Source organism: Penicillium taxi, assembly GCF_028828555.1.
Source record: "Penicillium taxi strain IBT 34144 chromosome Unknown utg000002l_segment0_segment0, whole genome shotgun sequence".
Lineage (NCBI taxonomy): Eukaryota > Fungi > Ascomycota > Eurotiomycetes > Eurotiales > Aspergillaceae > Penicillium > Penicillium taxi.
In genome coordinates this window covers 3,127,498-3,143,334 of record NW_026643204.1, presented here as the reverse complement: position 1 = coordinate 3,143,334, position 15,837 = coordinate 3,127,498, and the positions used below count along the sequence as shown (strand labels likewise).

The 15,837-nt window shown below is 47.0% G+C and overlaps 5 protein-coding genes across 5 annotated transcripts; all 5 read left to right on the top strand.

The window, feature by feature from the left end:
* Positions 1-1,952: 1,952 nt before the first annotated feature.
* N7495_003085 (LEA domain protein) lies at positions 1,953-5,709 on the top strand (the record flags this gene model as incomplete). The annotated part of the gene is made up of 2 exons (XM_057205754.1): positions 1,953-5,126; positions 5,188-5,709. The coding sequence occupies 2 exons, from the start codon at positions 1,953-1,955 to the stop codon at positions 5,707-5,709; spliced, it is 3,696 nt and encodes a 1,231-aa protein (XP_057066361.1).
* Positions 5,710-6,552: 843 nt separating this feature from the next.
* Positions 6,553-7,737, top strand: N7495_003084 (sideroflexin family transporter; the record flags this gene model as incomplete). The annotated part of the gene is made up of 4 exons (XM_057205753.1): positions 6,553-6,656; positions 6,712-6,845; positions 6,903-6,997; positions 7,051-7,737. 4 exons carry the CDS (start codon positions 6,553-6,555, stop codon positions 7,735-7,737), a joined length of 1,020 nt encoding a protein of 339 aa, XP_057066360.1.
* A 703-nt stretch (positions 7,738-8,440) lies between these two features.
* Positions 8,441-9,640, top strand: N7495_003083 (uncharacterized protein; the record flags this gene model as incomplete). The annotated part of the gene is made up of 2 exons (XM_057205752.1): positions 8,441-8,629; positions 8,693-9,640. 2 exons carry the CDS (start codon positions 8,441-8,443, stop codon positions 9,638-9,640), a joined length of 1,137 nt encoding a protein of 378 aa, XP_057066359.1.
* A 1,974-nt stretch (positions 9,641-11,614) lies between these two features.
* Positions 11,615-14,062, top strand: N7495_003082 (OPT oligopeptide transporter; the record flags this gene model as incomplete). Its single annotated transcript, XM_057205751.1, has 1 exon — positions 11,615-14,062. One exon carries the CDS (start codon positions 11,615-11,617, stop codon positions 14,060-14,062), a length of 2,448 nt encoding a protein of 815 aa, XP_057066358.1.
* A 535-nt stretch (positions 14,063-14,597) lies between these two features.
* On the top strand, positions 14,598-15,701 carry N7495_003081 (DSD1 family PLP-dependent enzyme; the record flags this gene model as incomplete). The annotated part of the gene is made up of 1 exon (XM_057205750.1): positions 14,598-15,701. The coding sequence occupies one exon, from the start codon at positions 14,598-14,600 to the stop codon at positions 15,699-15,701; it is 1,104 nt and encodes a 367-aa protein (XP_057066357.1).
* Between the last annotated feature and the right edge of the window lie 136 nt (positions 15,702-15,837).

Here is a 15,837-nt window from a genome sequence, read left to right as displayed (position 1 = left end):
TACCTAGGTAGTTTAAATCTGAGCTACATCTATGTAGTACGGTCTAGTATATAGACTGCCTTAATAGGGAAGTCAAAACTGGTTTTGCCCGGCGCTAAAGGTCAAACTTAGATTTGCGGAGCCAATTTCTAAATTCCACGCGAGATTGGCACTTTACTCCGAATGACACCCGGAATAACTGATTTACCCAAAATAATAGCTAAATTGAAACAAAAAATACGAAATATTTATCTGCAATCTCAAGTTTTTACCAGCTGCCTCGCGTTGACATTCCAACCGATGATATCAGGCTTAATGCGGGGATGACTTAATGTGGCGGAGAACTCCACCCAAATAGATTAAAATGATGAATCGCGTTGATCGTTCATGATCTCATCCAGCCGAGGCCCTTGTGGCTTATTGAAACCTCCAATAGTTTCAAGTTTCCACGTTGTATTCTATGCGGGGTTCATTTGATATCAAAGGTCTCGAACAGGACCTCCTGGGGCCATATATAGCTTTGACGGCGTCATAGGTGGGACCAGGTACTATAATTTACTTTATTATATCTCGGTTCGAACGAGTTTTGATAATGAAGAGTCCATAAATCAGCCCAGGGTGAGTTAGGTACCGAAGGCTGGACAGGGCAGTTGACCATTCCAAGGTTGTGTACCGTTCGACAGGCTTTTAGATAATTGCTGGATACCAACTACCTAGGTAGGTATGAGTACATCAACAATAGACAAAATTCATCGGGTCTACCCTCCAGGCAATAAATCCTCGGGAGCCGCTGCATTGAAGCGCACTAGTGCTGGCCCAGAAGGATCGTAGATTTCATTTAGTAGTGTGCATATATATAGCGAACCACACATGAGATCCCAAGCCACATACACCCCACAGTGGTCAAACTGACACAACTCTCTACTTCCAAGGTTAGGTATAATGAAAGTAATCATATATTAGAAGGGAGGCAAATAAAACTGGATCAGGGGTCCCTGCACTCAAATAAGCAGTGTGATTTGTCGAATGGCATTAACCCAAATGAAGTGGCCAACCTGTTCCCACGGTTCGTAACCTGTCGTCAACCACTGTCTGTGATTCAAGTATCTAATTCATGCACAAAATTTCCTTGTTTTTGTTCTCCTATCTGACGTGAAAATACACTTCAACTCTACTTTCGATGCATGCTTAATTGCAGTGATAACGATTGAGTTAGATGCTTAGACCGCCAGGACTAGGTAGTATAGGGCAAGACGCTGAAAGTATAAAGAGTTTATCAAAGGCCAATTTCTCCTGTAAACATTTGAAAGGAGTTTCGAATCTCAGGTTATACTTGATTCTTTCGTCATGTCATACCAGTCATGTTTAGCCAGGGTATTCTCCACCACCTGCCAATCCCCGATTCAGCCACAAGCTGTCAAGGACCTCTGATTCGCAGATCCAACCAGAGGAATGGATTAATACTAAGATAAATTCACATTTAGCCGTATCTGACAGCCCCGCTATTATGATGTTAGTTGGTGAGGATGACTCGGCTTGTGGCACTCTCACCCGATCTATCGTGTATCCTGCAGAAGAAGCATTTAGTGGCTGAACTACATATTATCGATGATATCAACTGCTATGACGTCGTATGCTCTCTCTACTTGTCTGTACCTGATACCAGGTTCTGCTAGTCTATATAACAGACGAGGCTTCTGGCCCATTGTACAAGTTATCAGAAACCCCTGAACTCTTGAATTGAGCCTCTAAATCACGAATACTTTTAATCTCATACACAAAGTAACGAGGTATCTTTCATAACACCTACCTTTCTATATCTACCTCTATCACTTACTTTATTGATTCCACCAATTTGTACAACCCTTGAACGAATTCTCGACGAATCTTACGACTCCTATACCCAAACGATTTACGATCTACTTCACGATATACTGAATAGTTCACGACCCTAAGTGTATATTACTTTCAAGATGTCTTCACCGGCAGTCAGCAAAGCTCCCAAAAAGCTTGCTTCCAAGACTGGAACTCCATCCAAAACTCGCAAGGGTTCCGGCTCGAGCGCGGCCCCCAGTGTAGCTGAGAGCCCCAAGTCCGTGAAGAAGACGCCCTCCCACAAACTCACCCCGAAAGCCCCGAAGCCCATCGACGATGACCTTGAAGAGCAATCTTTGCCAGAGACACCATCGCCAAAGTCGAAGAAGAAGTCTGCTTCTTCCGAGCAACGCCGCCCCATATCCCCACCAGACGATGCTATATCTCAAGCTTCTGGATCTGCTGCCCCTCTTAGCGGCGGTGGTAGTTTCTCTGGGCTCGCTGGTAAAGCTAAGGGCTTTACTGGTTTGGCCAAAGATACCGTTGCCAAGGGTGCTGGCGCTGTCAAGAATGCCATTCCTTTCAACCTGTCTGCCCTGAAGGGCCTTCAGGTTGCCGATGGTGGTAAGATTCTTGGACAGGATGGCAACCCACTCGGTGAAGTAGTGGAAGGTGACGAGGAAGACTTGGTTGGCCAGACTGTTGGGGATGATGGTGAGATCCTCGATGAGGATGGTGACTTGATCGGTCGTGTGGACATTCTTCATGAGTTGGCTGAACAAGCCACCAATGAATCTCCGACATCTAAGCTGGATGATGAGCTAAAGAATGTTGTTACCGATCTTGCCCAGCTTGAAGGCCTCTCTATTTCAGATGGAGGTGTTATCAAGAATTCCTCGGGTCATGTCGTTGGCAAGATTGTTGAGGGCGACCCTGAAGATCTCATCGGTTACACATTGAACGATGAGGGCGAGATTGTTGACGATGAAGGCGATGCTATCGGTCGCGCTGAGCTTGTGCCTGTTGAAGAGCAGAAGAAGGCTATCGAGGGGACTGTTGGCGACGCCAATGGTACCCTGAATGGTATTAAGGAGGACGTCGAGGATGCCGAGGATGGCCTGCCCACTGATCAAGCAGATGACGTCGTTAATCAGGCAAAGTCGACTGCCGAAGATGTTGCTGAGGGTGCGGAGGACGCTGTCCCTGATGTCGACGATGTCGCCTCTGATGCCGAAGACGCCTTCCCCGACACCAAGGATGTCGAGGACGCAGTCCCTGGCGTTGAAGAAGCTACCTCTGACACCGGGGATGTTCTCCCAGACACCGAAAATCTCGATAAAGCAGCCCCAGATGCTGATGGTGTCGCTAAAAAGGCCGAGGATGCCGTTCCCGACACTGACGGTGTCGAGGGCGCTGCTCCTGATGTTGATGAAACCACTAAAAAGGCTGGGGATGCTTTCCCCGACACTGAAGATGTCGATGATGCCGTTTCTGGTGTTGATGATGTTGCCGAAAAAGCCGAGGATGCTGTTCCCGATGCTGATGATCTCGATGAAGCCGTTCCTGAAACTGGCGATGTTGAAGATGCAGTTCCAGATGTCGACGAAGTCAAAGAGACAGCCGAAGATACCGTCGACGACGCTCAAGAAACCGCTGAAGATGCAGCTGAAGATGCTCAGCTACGCATCCCAGATCTGGATACCCTAGAGGGCTTGACCTGCAATAAGCGTGGATGGGTCATCGACCAGACTTCTGGAAAGCCCGTCGGTGAACTTGTTGAAGGTGACCCTAAGAAAATTTCGAAACTCGGCGCCAAGCTCGACGAGAAGGGACAGTTCTGGGATAATAAGGGCAACGTCATCGGTAAGGTGAAGGCTCTCCCCGTGAATGATGACCAAGATGAGGAGGGACCTTTCTCCGGCCTTGAAGGTCTTGTCGTTGTTCAGGATGGCTGGATTGAGGATGAGAACCAGACTCGCGTCGGCAGACTTATTGAAGGTGATGCAAAAAAGCTTCTCGGTCGCGGCGTTGACGAAGATGGTGAAGTCCTTGATCGCCGCGGCAGTGTTATTGGTCGTGCTGAGAGATGGGAGGAGCCTGAGCCTGAGCCTGAGGTTGAGGAGGTACCAGACTTGTCTATCCTCAACGGTCTTTCTTGCAACAAAGCTGGATATGTCATTGGATCTGAAGGATTCCCTATTGGCCGTGTTGTTGAGGGTAACCCCAAGGAACTCACCGGCAAGAAGATTGAAGACGGCGAGATTTACAGTGGCAAGAAGGTCGTTGGCCGCGTGGAGCTCATTCCGGATGACGAGCTTGAAAATAGACCTGAAGGCCCATTCGCCGGCATGGAGAGTCTGTACGTGACCAAGGATGGCTTCGTGGAGGATGATGAAGGTGCAATCGTTGGCAAGTTGGTTGAAGGCGATGCAAAGAAACTCCGTGGTCGTGCTGTTGATGAAGACGGCGAGATCACAGATAAGTACGGCAATGTTAAGGGCCGTGCTGAGCCTTACGAGGTTCCCGAAGAAGAGGAGGAGGTGCCTGAAGAAGAGGATCTGTCTGCTCTTGAAGGAAAAGTCGTCAACAAGATGGGCAATGTCGTTGATCCTGCTACTGGTGCTGTCGTCGGTCGTATTGTCGAAGGCGACAAGCGTCTAGCTGGTCGCAAGGTCGACGGTAAGGGTCAGATCTGGGGCGACAACGGCCAAATCATCGGTCGTGCAGAGCTCATCCCTGGAGCCGAGCAACACAAGGCTGAAGGTCCATTCTTTGGTTTTGATAATGCCGAAGTTGGAAAGGACGGCGTCATCATTGATGCTGGACGTATCATCGGACGTTTGATTGAAGGTGATGCTAAGCGCCTCCTTGGCCGCAAGGTTGATGAGGATGGTGATGTTATAGACAAGAATGGCAACACTATTGGTAAAGCTGAGCGCTGGGAGCCGGAGGAGAAGAAGCGCGATATCAATCCTATGTCTGGCCGTAAGGTCAACAAAGAGGGCGAAGTTCGCGATGCTGATGGCAACCTTATTGGCAAGCTCACTTCTGGAAACGTGGCTACCCTGGCTGGCAAGTCTATTGATGACAATGGATATGTTGTTGACAACGATGGCAACCGCGTCGGCGAGTGCACTCTTCTCGAGAACATCCCCGAACCCGAATCCGAACCCGAACCCGAACCTGAGCCCGAGGTTGAGGAAGGTCCTTCACCTGAAGAGCTCGAGGCTCAAGCCAAGGCTGAACATGATCGTGATCTCGCCAGAAAGATGAGCAACATCTTATCCCAGACTATCGAGCAGGTCAAGCCAATTTGCAAAATGATTACCGAGGTAGGATCAAACATCCGAGATCATAATTCACCAAAAAATGGATTGCTAATATATTTTCTAGAAACTCGACAAAGCTGATCGCACACCGAAGGAGGAACTCGACGAGGAGAAGCTGGTTAAGGATGTAAAGCCACTTATCGAAGAGGGAGGCCGCATCTTGCAAGAATGCAACGGCGCCATCCGAGCGCTCGATCCTGATGGCCGCATTGCTGCAACTGCCAAGGCTCGCGCCTCTTCTAAGGATGCTACCCCCGAGGAGTACCAACTGGCTGATCAGATCAAGGAGTTGACTGAGACGGTTGTGAAGACCATTGACAATGGTCGCAGGCGTATCGCTGATATGCCACATGCCAAGAAGAAACTGAACCCTCTTTGGGGCTTGCTATCTGAGCCATTGTTCCAGATCATTGCTGCTGTTGGTCTACTGCTGAACGGTGTGTTGGGACTTGTTGGTCGTCTCTTGGATGGTCTCGGTCTTGGTGGTCTTTTGAACGGTATCCTAGGAGCTTTGGGTTTGGATAAGATCATCAACGGCTTAGGTCTTGGTGGTATCACTGACGCTTTGGGTCTCGGATCAAAATGATTGAAATTAGCGATGTTTTTCCTGTTGGTTTTTTGTTTTCAGTTCGTGATGCCATTTTGGTGCTGTGTTTTAATACTTTTTTGATCCTTTCCGAGCGTTTCTGATATGTTTCAACGTTCGACTTGACTTGTAGTTTCGCTTGATTAATTGACAGGTGAATAATGAAAAGCGCAGAATATTTTACAAATGAGTTCCACCAGACACGAATAAGTTCCATATCATGTTCGGAGCCCCAACTAGGCCAACGTTACTTGGAGAGCTGAGAACTTTGCCAAGAAAATGTGAGAAGATCCAGTGGTCAAATTTCTGGAAAGCTGTTTTCAACAATCCCGAAACAAAAGAGGGGAAGATATTCGCATTAGCGATTTGGTACTTTTATACTAAGCCGAGGTTGATGAATGGAAAAACATCGAGTGGCCTACTGCAACAAATCCCGACTTTTGCAATGATCTTATCGGTGCCATGATAAATATCCGAAGAAATCATGTCAGGCAAGCGATTCGGCCGTAAGTATTTTACTAACTTCTTTCTATAATATTTAAGTATGAAATTTAGTGTTATCGGTGATGGGGATACTTCCTAAATATAGAAGACACGGGATCGGCGCCACTTTGAGGGAAGAGAGGCTCAAGGAAGGCGATAATCTTGGGCTGAAGACTTATTGTCTTGATTCTTTGCCGATGGTCGTGGACTTTATAAGAAGTTTGGAAATGAGGATCTCGAGCCTATCCAGTTGTGTAGCAATTTCCAGACTACTATTGGATAGCAGTCTCTTATCAGCCCCACTACAATATCAAAAATTAAGGGAACTTTCTCTCGTGATTCCAGATCAATCGTATTGGCATGTCTGCATCACTTCCTGGTAATCGGGATCTTCCAGTTTCCCAATATGACTTGAGCACATATTGGGGTCGTGTTCGCCATGCAGCAGACATTTCCGACCCACGGTCAGTTGATTTTATTGTTGCTATCGTACCATACTGACTCCTTGAGCTATTCTAGAATGCTGCTTGTCTCGTCTGCTGGATTAGAGCATTCAAAGCGTCTCATCTCTCTGTACAAACAGAATCAGATCCAAGAGATGACCCCGGAATTGTGGCGTGCGAAGAAGGTGGTCGATTCGACACTACATCCAGGTATGAATAATCTTAGTAGAGCAAGGTTAGGAGCATTGCTAAATTATTCTCCATCAGATAATGGCAAACCAGTCATGATGCCATTTCGCATGTCAGGATATGTGCTTTCTAACTTGTTTGTTACGGCCGGCATGCTTACACCTGGTCTCCAGGTAAGTTTCATCCCTAGGTAATTTCCGCATTGAAGCCAACTAACATCCTCTAGACCACTGGCACTCTTCTGTGGCAGATTGCCAATCAATCGCTCAATGTTGCAGTGAACAATGCCAATGCTAACAAATCGACTCCACTATCAACATCGCAAATAGCAAAGTCATATCTTCTAGCCGTCTCAGCCTCCTGCTCTGTGGCCTTAGGACTCAATGCTCTAGTACCACGACTGAAAGGCATATCTCCAGAGAGGCGCCTTATTCTAACACGTCTGGTACCTTTTGCTGCTGTCGCCAGTGCTAGCGCACTAAACGTGTTCCTCATGCGCGGCGAAGAAATTCGCCAGGGCATAGATATTTATCCCGTCCTATCTGACGAGGAACGGACTCAGCGAGAACAGTCTGAAGATGCCAAGCCACTTCAGAGCCTAGGCAAGAGTAGAAAGGCTGCTACTATTGCCGTTGGCGAGACTGCTATCAGCCGTGTGATCACTGCTACGCCTATCATGGTTCTTCCGCCCCTGATTCTAGTCCGTTTGGAGAAGACCCAGTGGCTTTGTGCAAATCCACGGATGGTCCTTCCTGTTAATCTGGGACTGATTCTAACTACATCACTGTTTGCGCTTCCTTTTGCTTTGGCTATTTTCCCTCAACGGCAGGCTATCAGTGTTGATAGTCTTGAGGAAGAGTTCCAGGGTCGTGGTGGGCATGGTGGTATGGTTGAATTCAATCGTGGAATGTAATATAAAAGAACTTGGGCTCAAAGCTGTGATGCATTATTGCATAAATGTTCAAATAATTGATAGATTCAGTATTTTGTTCATCTTCGGGAACCTCCAGATCTGGGAGTGTACCTGGGTATGATTCAGCTCGGATGGTCGAAAAAGTTACAATGCTGAGATCCATGGATGTTGATATTACTTATTGGAAGGATGTGGAGACCAGAAGTATCATGGGCACGCTCATTGGCCCTTTTGTCAATTTTCGTGTGGCCTTGTCTTCTTCATCGTGGAGGCTGGGATATGCCTTACAAACTTGTAGATATAATGCTGATAAGCTTATAATTTAAAATTGGAAAATTTTGAGAAATCAGATCAAGTCCTCAATCTTTCTGACAAAATGTTTGATATTTGATGATATATTATTATTGGCTATTGCGCACGTAGACAACGTCGTTTTAACACTGCGGCTGCGTCGATTTAGCTGCAGTCTAAAACGACGCAGTAATTCTAAAACGGGATGCTAAAAGGACGCAGTAACAGTCAATCAGCCATACCAAATAAGCACTTAATCTCCCAACATCGAGGACTTATTCAGGCCGAATTGACTTTTTATGCATAACACGGCTATTTCGAGTAGAATCAGTGAATAAAATAGGTAATTTAATTTTACAACCTTGAAGTGGCCAGAATCAGACCTCGGTAGACTCAACGACGGGATCTCGGGATGGAGAACATCCCCCGCATTGCCATGCACACCTTCAACAACTACTATCCATCAGAAGCAGCGATGCTACTTCGCGTCAACGAAAGTTTATCTTCACTGGTCGCGCGGCGCTTTGAGGCTGCAAAGGAGGGCGATCACCTTCTATTTTCCCCGACCCACCTATCAATTGTCAATTCAGCAGGGATACCAGTAAGGAAATTTTCCAAGCTTCGATAGATCACGATCAGTGTTTAACGCCATATCGATGTATAGTTTCAATTGCGCTACTGCCCCGCCCTTGCGAAGAAACCATCGAACCTCAAACCCGAGAACGAGCCAAAGCTACCAAAGCAACCAAAATTCGATCCTTTCAAAGACCCCTCACCAGAGCTATTGATTGCAAGCTTCCCATCGCACGCACTCGTTCTCAATAAATTCCCCGTAATTCCGAACCACTTCATAATTACAACTAAAGAATGGAAGGCACAAACCGATTTGCTTGAAAAGACGGACCTGCAAGCCACCTACGAATGCCTTCAGATCTGGGATGACGATGGCAAGACACCTCGAGCAACCCCACCCACAAATAGACTGTTTGCATTTTTCAACTCTGGCGATGAGAGTGGCGCTAGCCAGCCCCATCGCCATCTTCAGTTTCTCCCCGTTGAAGCGATGCGCCAACAAGGGCCAGGGTCGGAGTCGGAGTCGGAGGCATGGCATCCTCTGATTGACCTCATAGAGAACCAACCCCAGGACGACACCTCTAATTCCAAGTTCCAGCACCTACCTCAACTCCCATTCGCTCATTTTGCCCTCCCGCTACCACCAAATCCCTCCCCAGATACCCTCCACAGTATTTACCTGGCTCTATATAGAGCTGCTGTCGCATGTTCGGAGGGCCGAAATGCGCTACAAGAAACAGTCTCAACGCCATCAGAGGGGCCAGCAGCAGTGGCCTATAACCTTGCCATGACCCTCACCACAATGATGATCTGCCCTCGCAGACAGGAAACGGCACAACTACCAGTTGACGTGGCTGCCGCTGGACAAATTGAAGACCATGGCGTTGTGTCTTTGAATGGTACCATTCTGGCTAGTACACTCATGGTCAAGGCCGAGGGTGAATGGAATGCGCTACGGGGAAACCCGGAATATTTAAGTCGCGTGCTTGCTACTGTAGGGTACCCGAAAGCGGACTCTCAGGGGACTTGTCTCCTGTGAATAGGAATTTACTATACTTGTCATACTTGGCAGAATTCCTGAATTTACATACCATTTCCAATTGACATGAAATCTTCACTGTATAGGCTATTTCCCGATGGAGCAGAGATCAACAACTACAATAATCACCCATGCTCATACTCCACAATAGCCAAGACTACTGTAGGAAGTAACTGGGTAGTTCGTACGAAAAAATCCCGAAATGTGGGTAAAACCTGAACTAATTCTATTCTAGGCTGGGAGTCTGCTATGATAGCTCCGCATCTACTGTTACTGAGGTCCAGCCTTCAATTTTCATTCATTTAACTTAGCGATTTGTAGCTGTTCCATTCTATACCAATCAAATTATGGACTAAGCGGACTCCGGAGCTCTAGATACGCGAGATAACATCAAGATGGCGTGGATTCCGGGAAAATCAAGTCGGTTTTAGTTCGGTGAACTCTATAGGGCTGGAAGGCGCCCGAGGCTACGACTAATAGTGTGAGATTAGCTTCTCTTTCAGAGACAAGGTGTGTACTGAGGTGACATGATCGATTAGCAGGGATAGGGATCGGAATCCGATCGTAAGTATAATAGACTTGCCGCACGTCAAAGCGTTTCATGCCGGCTACTCCACATGGGCTTGAAAGTAGAGATACCGGTGACCGTCGGAACCGCGGTAAAGTACTCAGTACGTCGGCCAAAGGGTTGAGTGCAAATGAGAGAGAATGATAGATTTCGCCCGATAAAGACTTCCAAGGTCTAGATCTATTACTCCATATTGGTACACAAGTACACGCACCTAGGTATTATGTCGGCTGGCCCTTACTTTGATAACTGTGCAACGCTGCAAATAAATCAAAATTCAAGATATTTCTTTCCTTCTGCGCAGCAATAGTATACCCCACCAAAACAGATAGCATCGGTCGATTGTCCATTCAAGTTTAGTTCCTCCGCTTGGCCAAAGTCCAACAGCCAATAGGGACTTCCCATTCCCCGTGCGGCCCGAGATCCACTTTAATCCAACCTTAACATATACCCAATCAATAGCTGCATACCTTAGAGATTCGGATTTGACCGTATGTAACCCTACACAATATGTTGTGCTAATGGCGGGTGAAAGATACGCATTGCGATAGATTGGATATTTTTTGCTAGTACCCATCAGGTACTGTGTTACTGGACTTTCCAAGGTTTTTCCTGCATATGCCAAGTTAACTGCTGTCATGGAAAGGTTTCAAGGCTGAAAATACAAATAACCAGAGAAGCGAGAGTTACTCGTTATACCCCTCAAAGCACTTAGCTTACAGCCTCAACTAAAATTGAAACAAGAGATACTTGGCGCCAAGGCGGTGTCGACTACCTATCAATTGATCGAAGGTTGGGAGGCCTGGTCATGCGACCTCGGAACACATTAAAATCCCTCTATCGAGTTTCACAACTGCGCACGGCTCTATACCTCTAGCGCAGAGGCCTATCTACAGTCTATAGAGTACCTGATAAACTACATAAATAGTCATTTGTAAAAGTAACTGACCTTAAGATATCAAAGATGTACGGAATAGTTTTAGTAGGAACGCCACACGCCACCACGCCACCATACCAACTACGACTAAACAATGCAGCATTCCCAAGATGACACTAAAATGCAAAGGTTTAGCTACAATTGGCGCAACAAATCCAAGCTAATGCAAAGCTAAAACAATGGTGACCCCCCATAGAGCGAATGGCGTCTTTATTGTGTTTAGGCGGCCAGTTGCAAGACAGAACTTAATCTTTCCCTAATTATTATCTGGGTAGATTTAACCTTGGAACAGGTGGATCGGAGCTCCGCGTTGCATCCGGAAGCCCTATCAGAACTGGGTGTACTAATATTGTGAACTACTACTTAAACAAGGGATGGTTGTGATTTCAATCTCTATCCTTGAGACTTCGATCACACAGATTTTTTCTTTAGAGAGAAGTCGCTCCCTGCAATTCTTTCCTCCTTCAAGATGGCAACCTTGAGCGAGGACCATATTTACAAGGAGAAGAAGTTAGCCCGAGAAGATATCCTGCCCGAGGAGGACTTGGCGGACGGCGAATATGAGGAGCTCGTGACAATCGTTAAAGAGACATTGGCACAGCACTCGTATGACAGCAACTACCCTGATGAGCTGTTAGACACTGCCAAGGAATTCCTAGCCAGTGATCGCAAGACGATCACTGGTGTGGAAGCCACTGATCTACTCAAAACGATTCGTGAGCTGCGAGACACCGTGCTGAATGACTCTCCATACGCAGAAGTTCGCGCTGTTGTGTCCCCTACAGACGATATAACAGTTTCGGCAAACACTTTCAGGGCCTGGTTTCTGGGCCTTCTTCTGACTATTGTCTTCACCGGTGTCAATCAACTGTTCACCCTGCGTTATCCGTCACTTTTCATCAATTCCTACGTTTCTCAAGTCGTCGCTTATCCTCTGGGGGATTTCATGCATCGAATTCTCCCCACTCGCCAATACTCCATATTTGGCTGGCGCTTCTCGTTGAATCCAGGACCATTCAACCAGAAAGAGCACATTCTGATAACAGTGATGGCCAATGTTGGATATGGAGGGTCACTCGGAACAGCCTATACAACCAATATCTTTGATGTCCTCAAGATCAAGAAGTGGTACAATGACACTGCCCTCTACGACAAGGCTGGCTTCCAAATCCTCCTGACCCTCTCAACACAGTTGCTTGGCTTTGGTACAGCCGGCCTAGTCCGCAGATTCCTTGTTTACCCCCCTGCCATGATTTATCCCAAGGCCCTGGCGACAATAGCCCTCAACAAGGCCTTGCATACTGACCACGCCAGAGAGGTTGTACACGGATGGACTATCTCCCGTTATCGAATCTTTCTATACTCATTTATTGGCATGTTCATTTGGTACTGGTTCCCTGGGTACATCTTCCAGGCACTATCCGATTTCAACTGGATGACTTGGATCAAACCCAGCAGCATGACTTTGGCCGCCATCACTGGTAGCATTACGGGTTTGGGATTCAATCCAATCCCATCTTTCGACTGGAATGTGGCTTCGGTCTTGTACGATCCTATCATCACACCATTCTATGCTCTGGTTACAATTACGATCGGCACTTTGATCTTTTGTGTCTGCGCGATCATTCCCATATGGTGGACAAATACCTGGAATAGTGGCTACTTCCCCATCATGAGCAACACACTATTCGACAACACAGGATCTGCTTACAATGTTTCGAAAATCATGGTTAATGGAGTTTTTGATGCCGAAGCCTACGAGGCATATAGTCCTCCCTACATGAGTGCGTCCTATGCAACTATGTTCCTTTGTTTCTTTGGAGCTTACCTCGCTGCCATTGTCCACGTCTCTCTCTTCAATCGTCATGATCTCAGCAGAGGATTCAAGGCGATATGGAAGTGGACCAATGCCCGTGATGAGCATGATGATATTCACAACCGCTTGATGAAGACATACAAGGAAGTTCCTGAGTGGTGGTACGCCACTATCTTGGCCTTTTCCTTTGTGATCGGCTGTATTGTGGTGAAGGTTTATGAAACCACATTCCCCGTGTGGGGTATGGTGATCGCCGTGGCTTTGTGTCTTGTTTTGCAGATTCCATACGGTATGGTGTATGCTATCACCAACTCTGAAGTGACGAACAACGTCATTGCCGAGTTCATCGCCGGATATGCCCTCCCGAACAAGCCTATCGGTAACATGATATTCAAGACTTACGGTGTCGTATCATGCATGCAGGCCATTCAGTTTGTCGCCGACTTAAAAATGGGCCATTACATGAAGATTGCACCCCGTGTGATGTTCAGCGCACAGGTCATTGCCACCATTGTCGCCGCCTTTGTGAGTATAGGTGTGAATGCCTGGGCACTCCACAACATCCCCAACATTTGCGAGAGCACACAGGCATCTGGCTTTAACTGTGAGTCAATCACCACCTTCTTCACATCATCGGTCATCTGGGGTGCCATTGGGCCTAAGAGACTCTTCGCTGCTGGCCAACGGTACAACACGACTCTGTACGGATTCGTCATTGGTCTCGTGGTGCCTATTCCGTTCTACCTAACATCAAAGTACTTCCCTCGCTCGGGTGCTCGCTACGTCTACTCCCCACTGCTCTTCTACGGAATGATGAACTTTGCGCCTTACAATCTGACCTACGTTATTGCTCCTCTCATCGTCGGTTTCGTCTTCAACTACTATATTAAGCGCCACTACCTCGCTTGGTGGGAGAAATACGCTTATGTGCTCACTTCATCTTTTGGTGCAGCAATTGCTATCTCTGGTATCATCATCTTTTTTGCGGTTCAGTACCATGAAGTCGATATTTCCTGGTGGGGCAATAATGTTCCCTTTGCTGGATGTGATAATTCTGGCTGTGCTAGGTTGCCCATTCCTGCCACAGGCGTCCCCAATTGATTTTTATATATTGCTTAGCTATAAGAGATGTAATAGCTCGTTAGAGTACTCTTGCTGTTATAATGCTATGATAAATGAATTATGCCCTTTGATATCACAACTCCGCTTCCGACTCCCGTGTAGAAATGTATCAATGGACATTGTATAGATTATGATAATACTTGCTTCCAAGGTTTCCATTTCCTTCAGCAGATCAATGTTGCATTGACTTCTTCTTCTTCTAGCGGGGTAGAACCCCTCAAATAGTAAAGTATGGTAACTATGGGGACAGATAACTGATAGTGCGGGCCACGTTTAGCGTGGGAGCTCGTCAATACAACGAATCAAATCTCACCAGATCGCATAGAGAGCGTGGGATGAGAATTCGATTCAGAATAAAATGGACGATCTTTTCCGATATGTCACGGTTGCAGTTTCCCCCTTGCATCGACATTATAAAATAATCTTGATCTCCTTCCTCTTTTCTGGGTCTCCTCATCTTGACTACCAAACAGCTTTCGAACATTCGCACCTACCCCTTAAAATCAACTAAAATATGTACTTTCCCAAAGTCGGCGATCGGCTTGATAGCCTCGATACGCCATCTATGATCGCGGACCTTGATCTCATGGAAGCCAACATTAAAAAGCTGATGGACAAGCTCTTGCCAACGGGACTTTCCATCCGGCCCCATCTTAAAACGACAAAGAGCGCCATTCTGGCTAATAAACTGGTCAAGGCTGGTGCCAAGGGTGGCTGTGTGGCCAAAGTAAGCGAAGCAGAAGCTATCACCGCTGCTGGTTTTGACGATCTGCTCATTACGTGTGAGATTGTCGGTCCAGCAAAGGTCAGAAGGCTAGTGGAGCTTTATCGTAAGAACCGCAACATCAGAATTGTGGTAGACAGTGAACTCGGCGCATCGGCGATTGATGAGGCACTAGCGAGCTCTGGTATTGACGAGAGTATCTCCGTTCTGATTGATCTTGACGTTGGTCTTCACCGTACCGGTGTCAAGCCTGGAGAGCCGGCAATAGCTCTAGCACACCACATCGCCAGACTTAAGCATCTCAACCTTATTGGTGTCCAAGGCTATGAGGGCCATTTGCAGCATTTGCATGACCGAGAAGACCGCAAGAATCAATGTCTCGAGTCCATGGCTATTTTGACCGGGACTGCAGATGAATTGCGTAAGGAGGGCTTCAGCATTGACGTTGTGACAACGGGTGGAACCGGTACTGCCGAGTTCTGTGCTACTGTTCCCGGTGTCACGGAGCTTCAGCCCGGGTCTTTCATCTTTATGGATACAGACTACCGGAACGCTGTTGGAACATTCTATTCCAACAGTCTTACCATCTTGTCAACGGTCTTGAGTCAGCAGGGTCCGAGGGCTGTGACTATTGATAGCGGACTTAAGACCTTGACGACTGATAGTGGTCTTGCTGAATGCAAAGACTCGCGGTATACCTATGGTGTTCTTGGAGATGAGCATGGCTCTCTTAGCTGGGAAGAAGGAACCCCGGATCTTTCGGTCGGCGACCGTGTGGAAATGATTCCCAGTCATATTGATCCTACTGTTAATCTGCATGACTATTATTATGCCTATCGGAATGGTGTTATTGAGGAGATCTGGCCTGTTGATTCGAGGGGAAAGGTTCAATAGTGAACGGGATCAAATCTGTAATTCGCAGTCATGTTGGACCTGAGGTTTACTTGCAGAAACGAGAGCTTTGAAAGTGATGAGTAACTATTCTTCTTGGCTCTCAGTTTTTGGCCTATACAGTTCATGCGAAGACTCT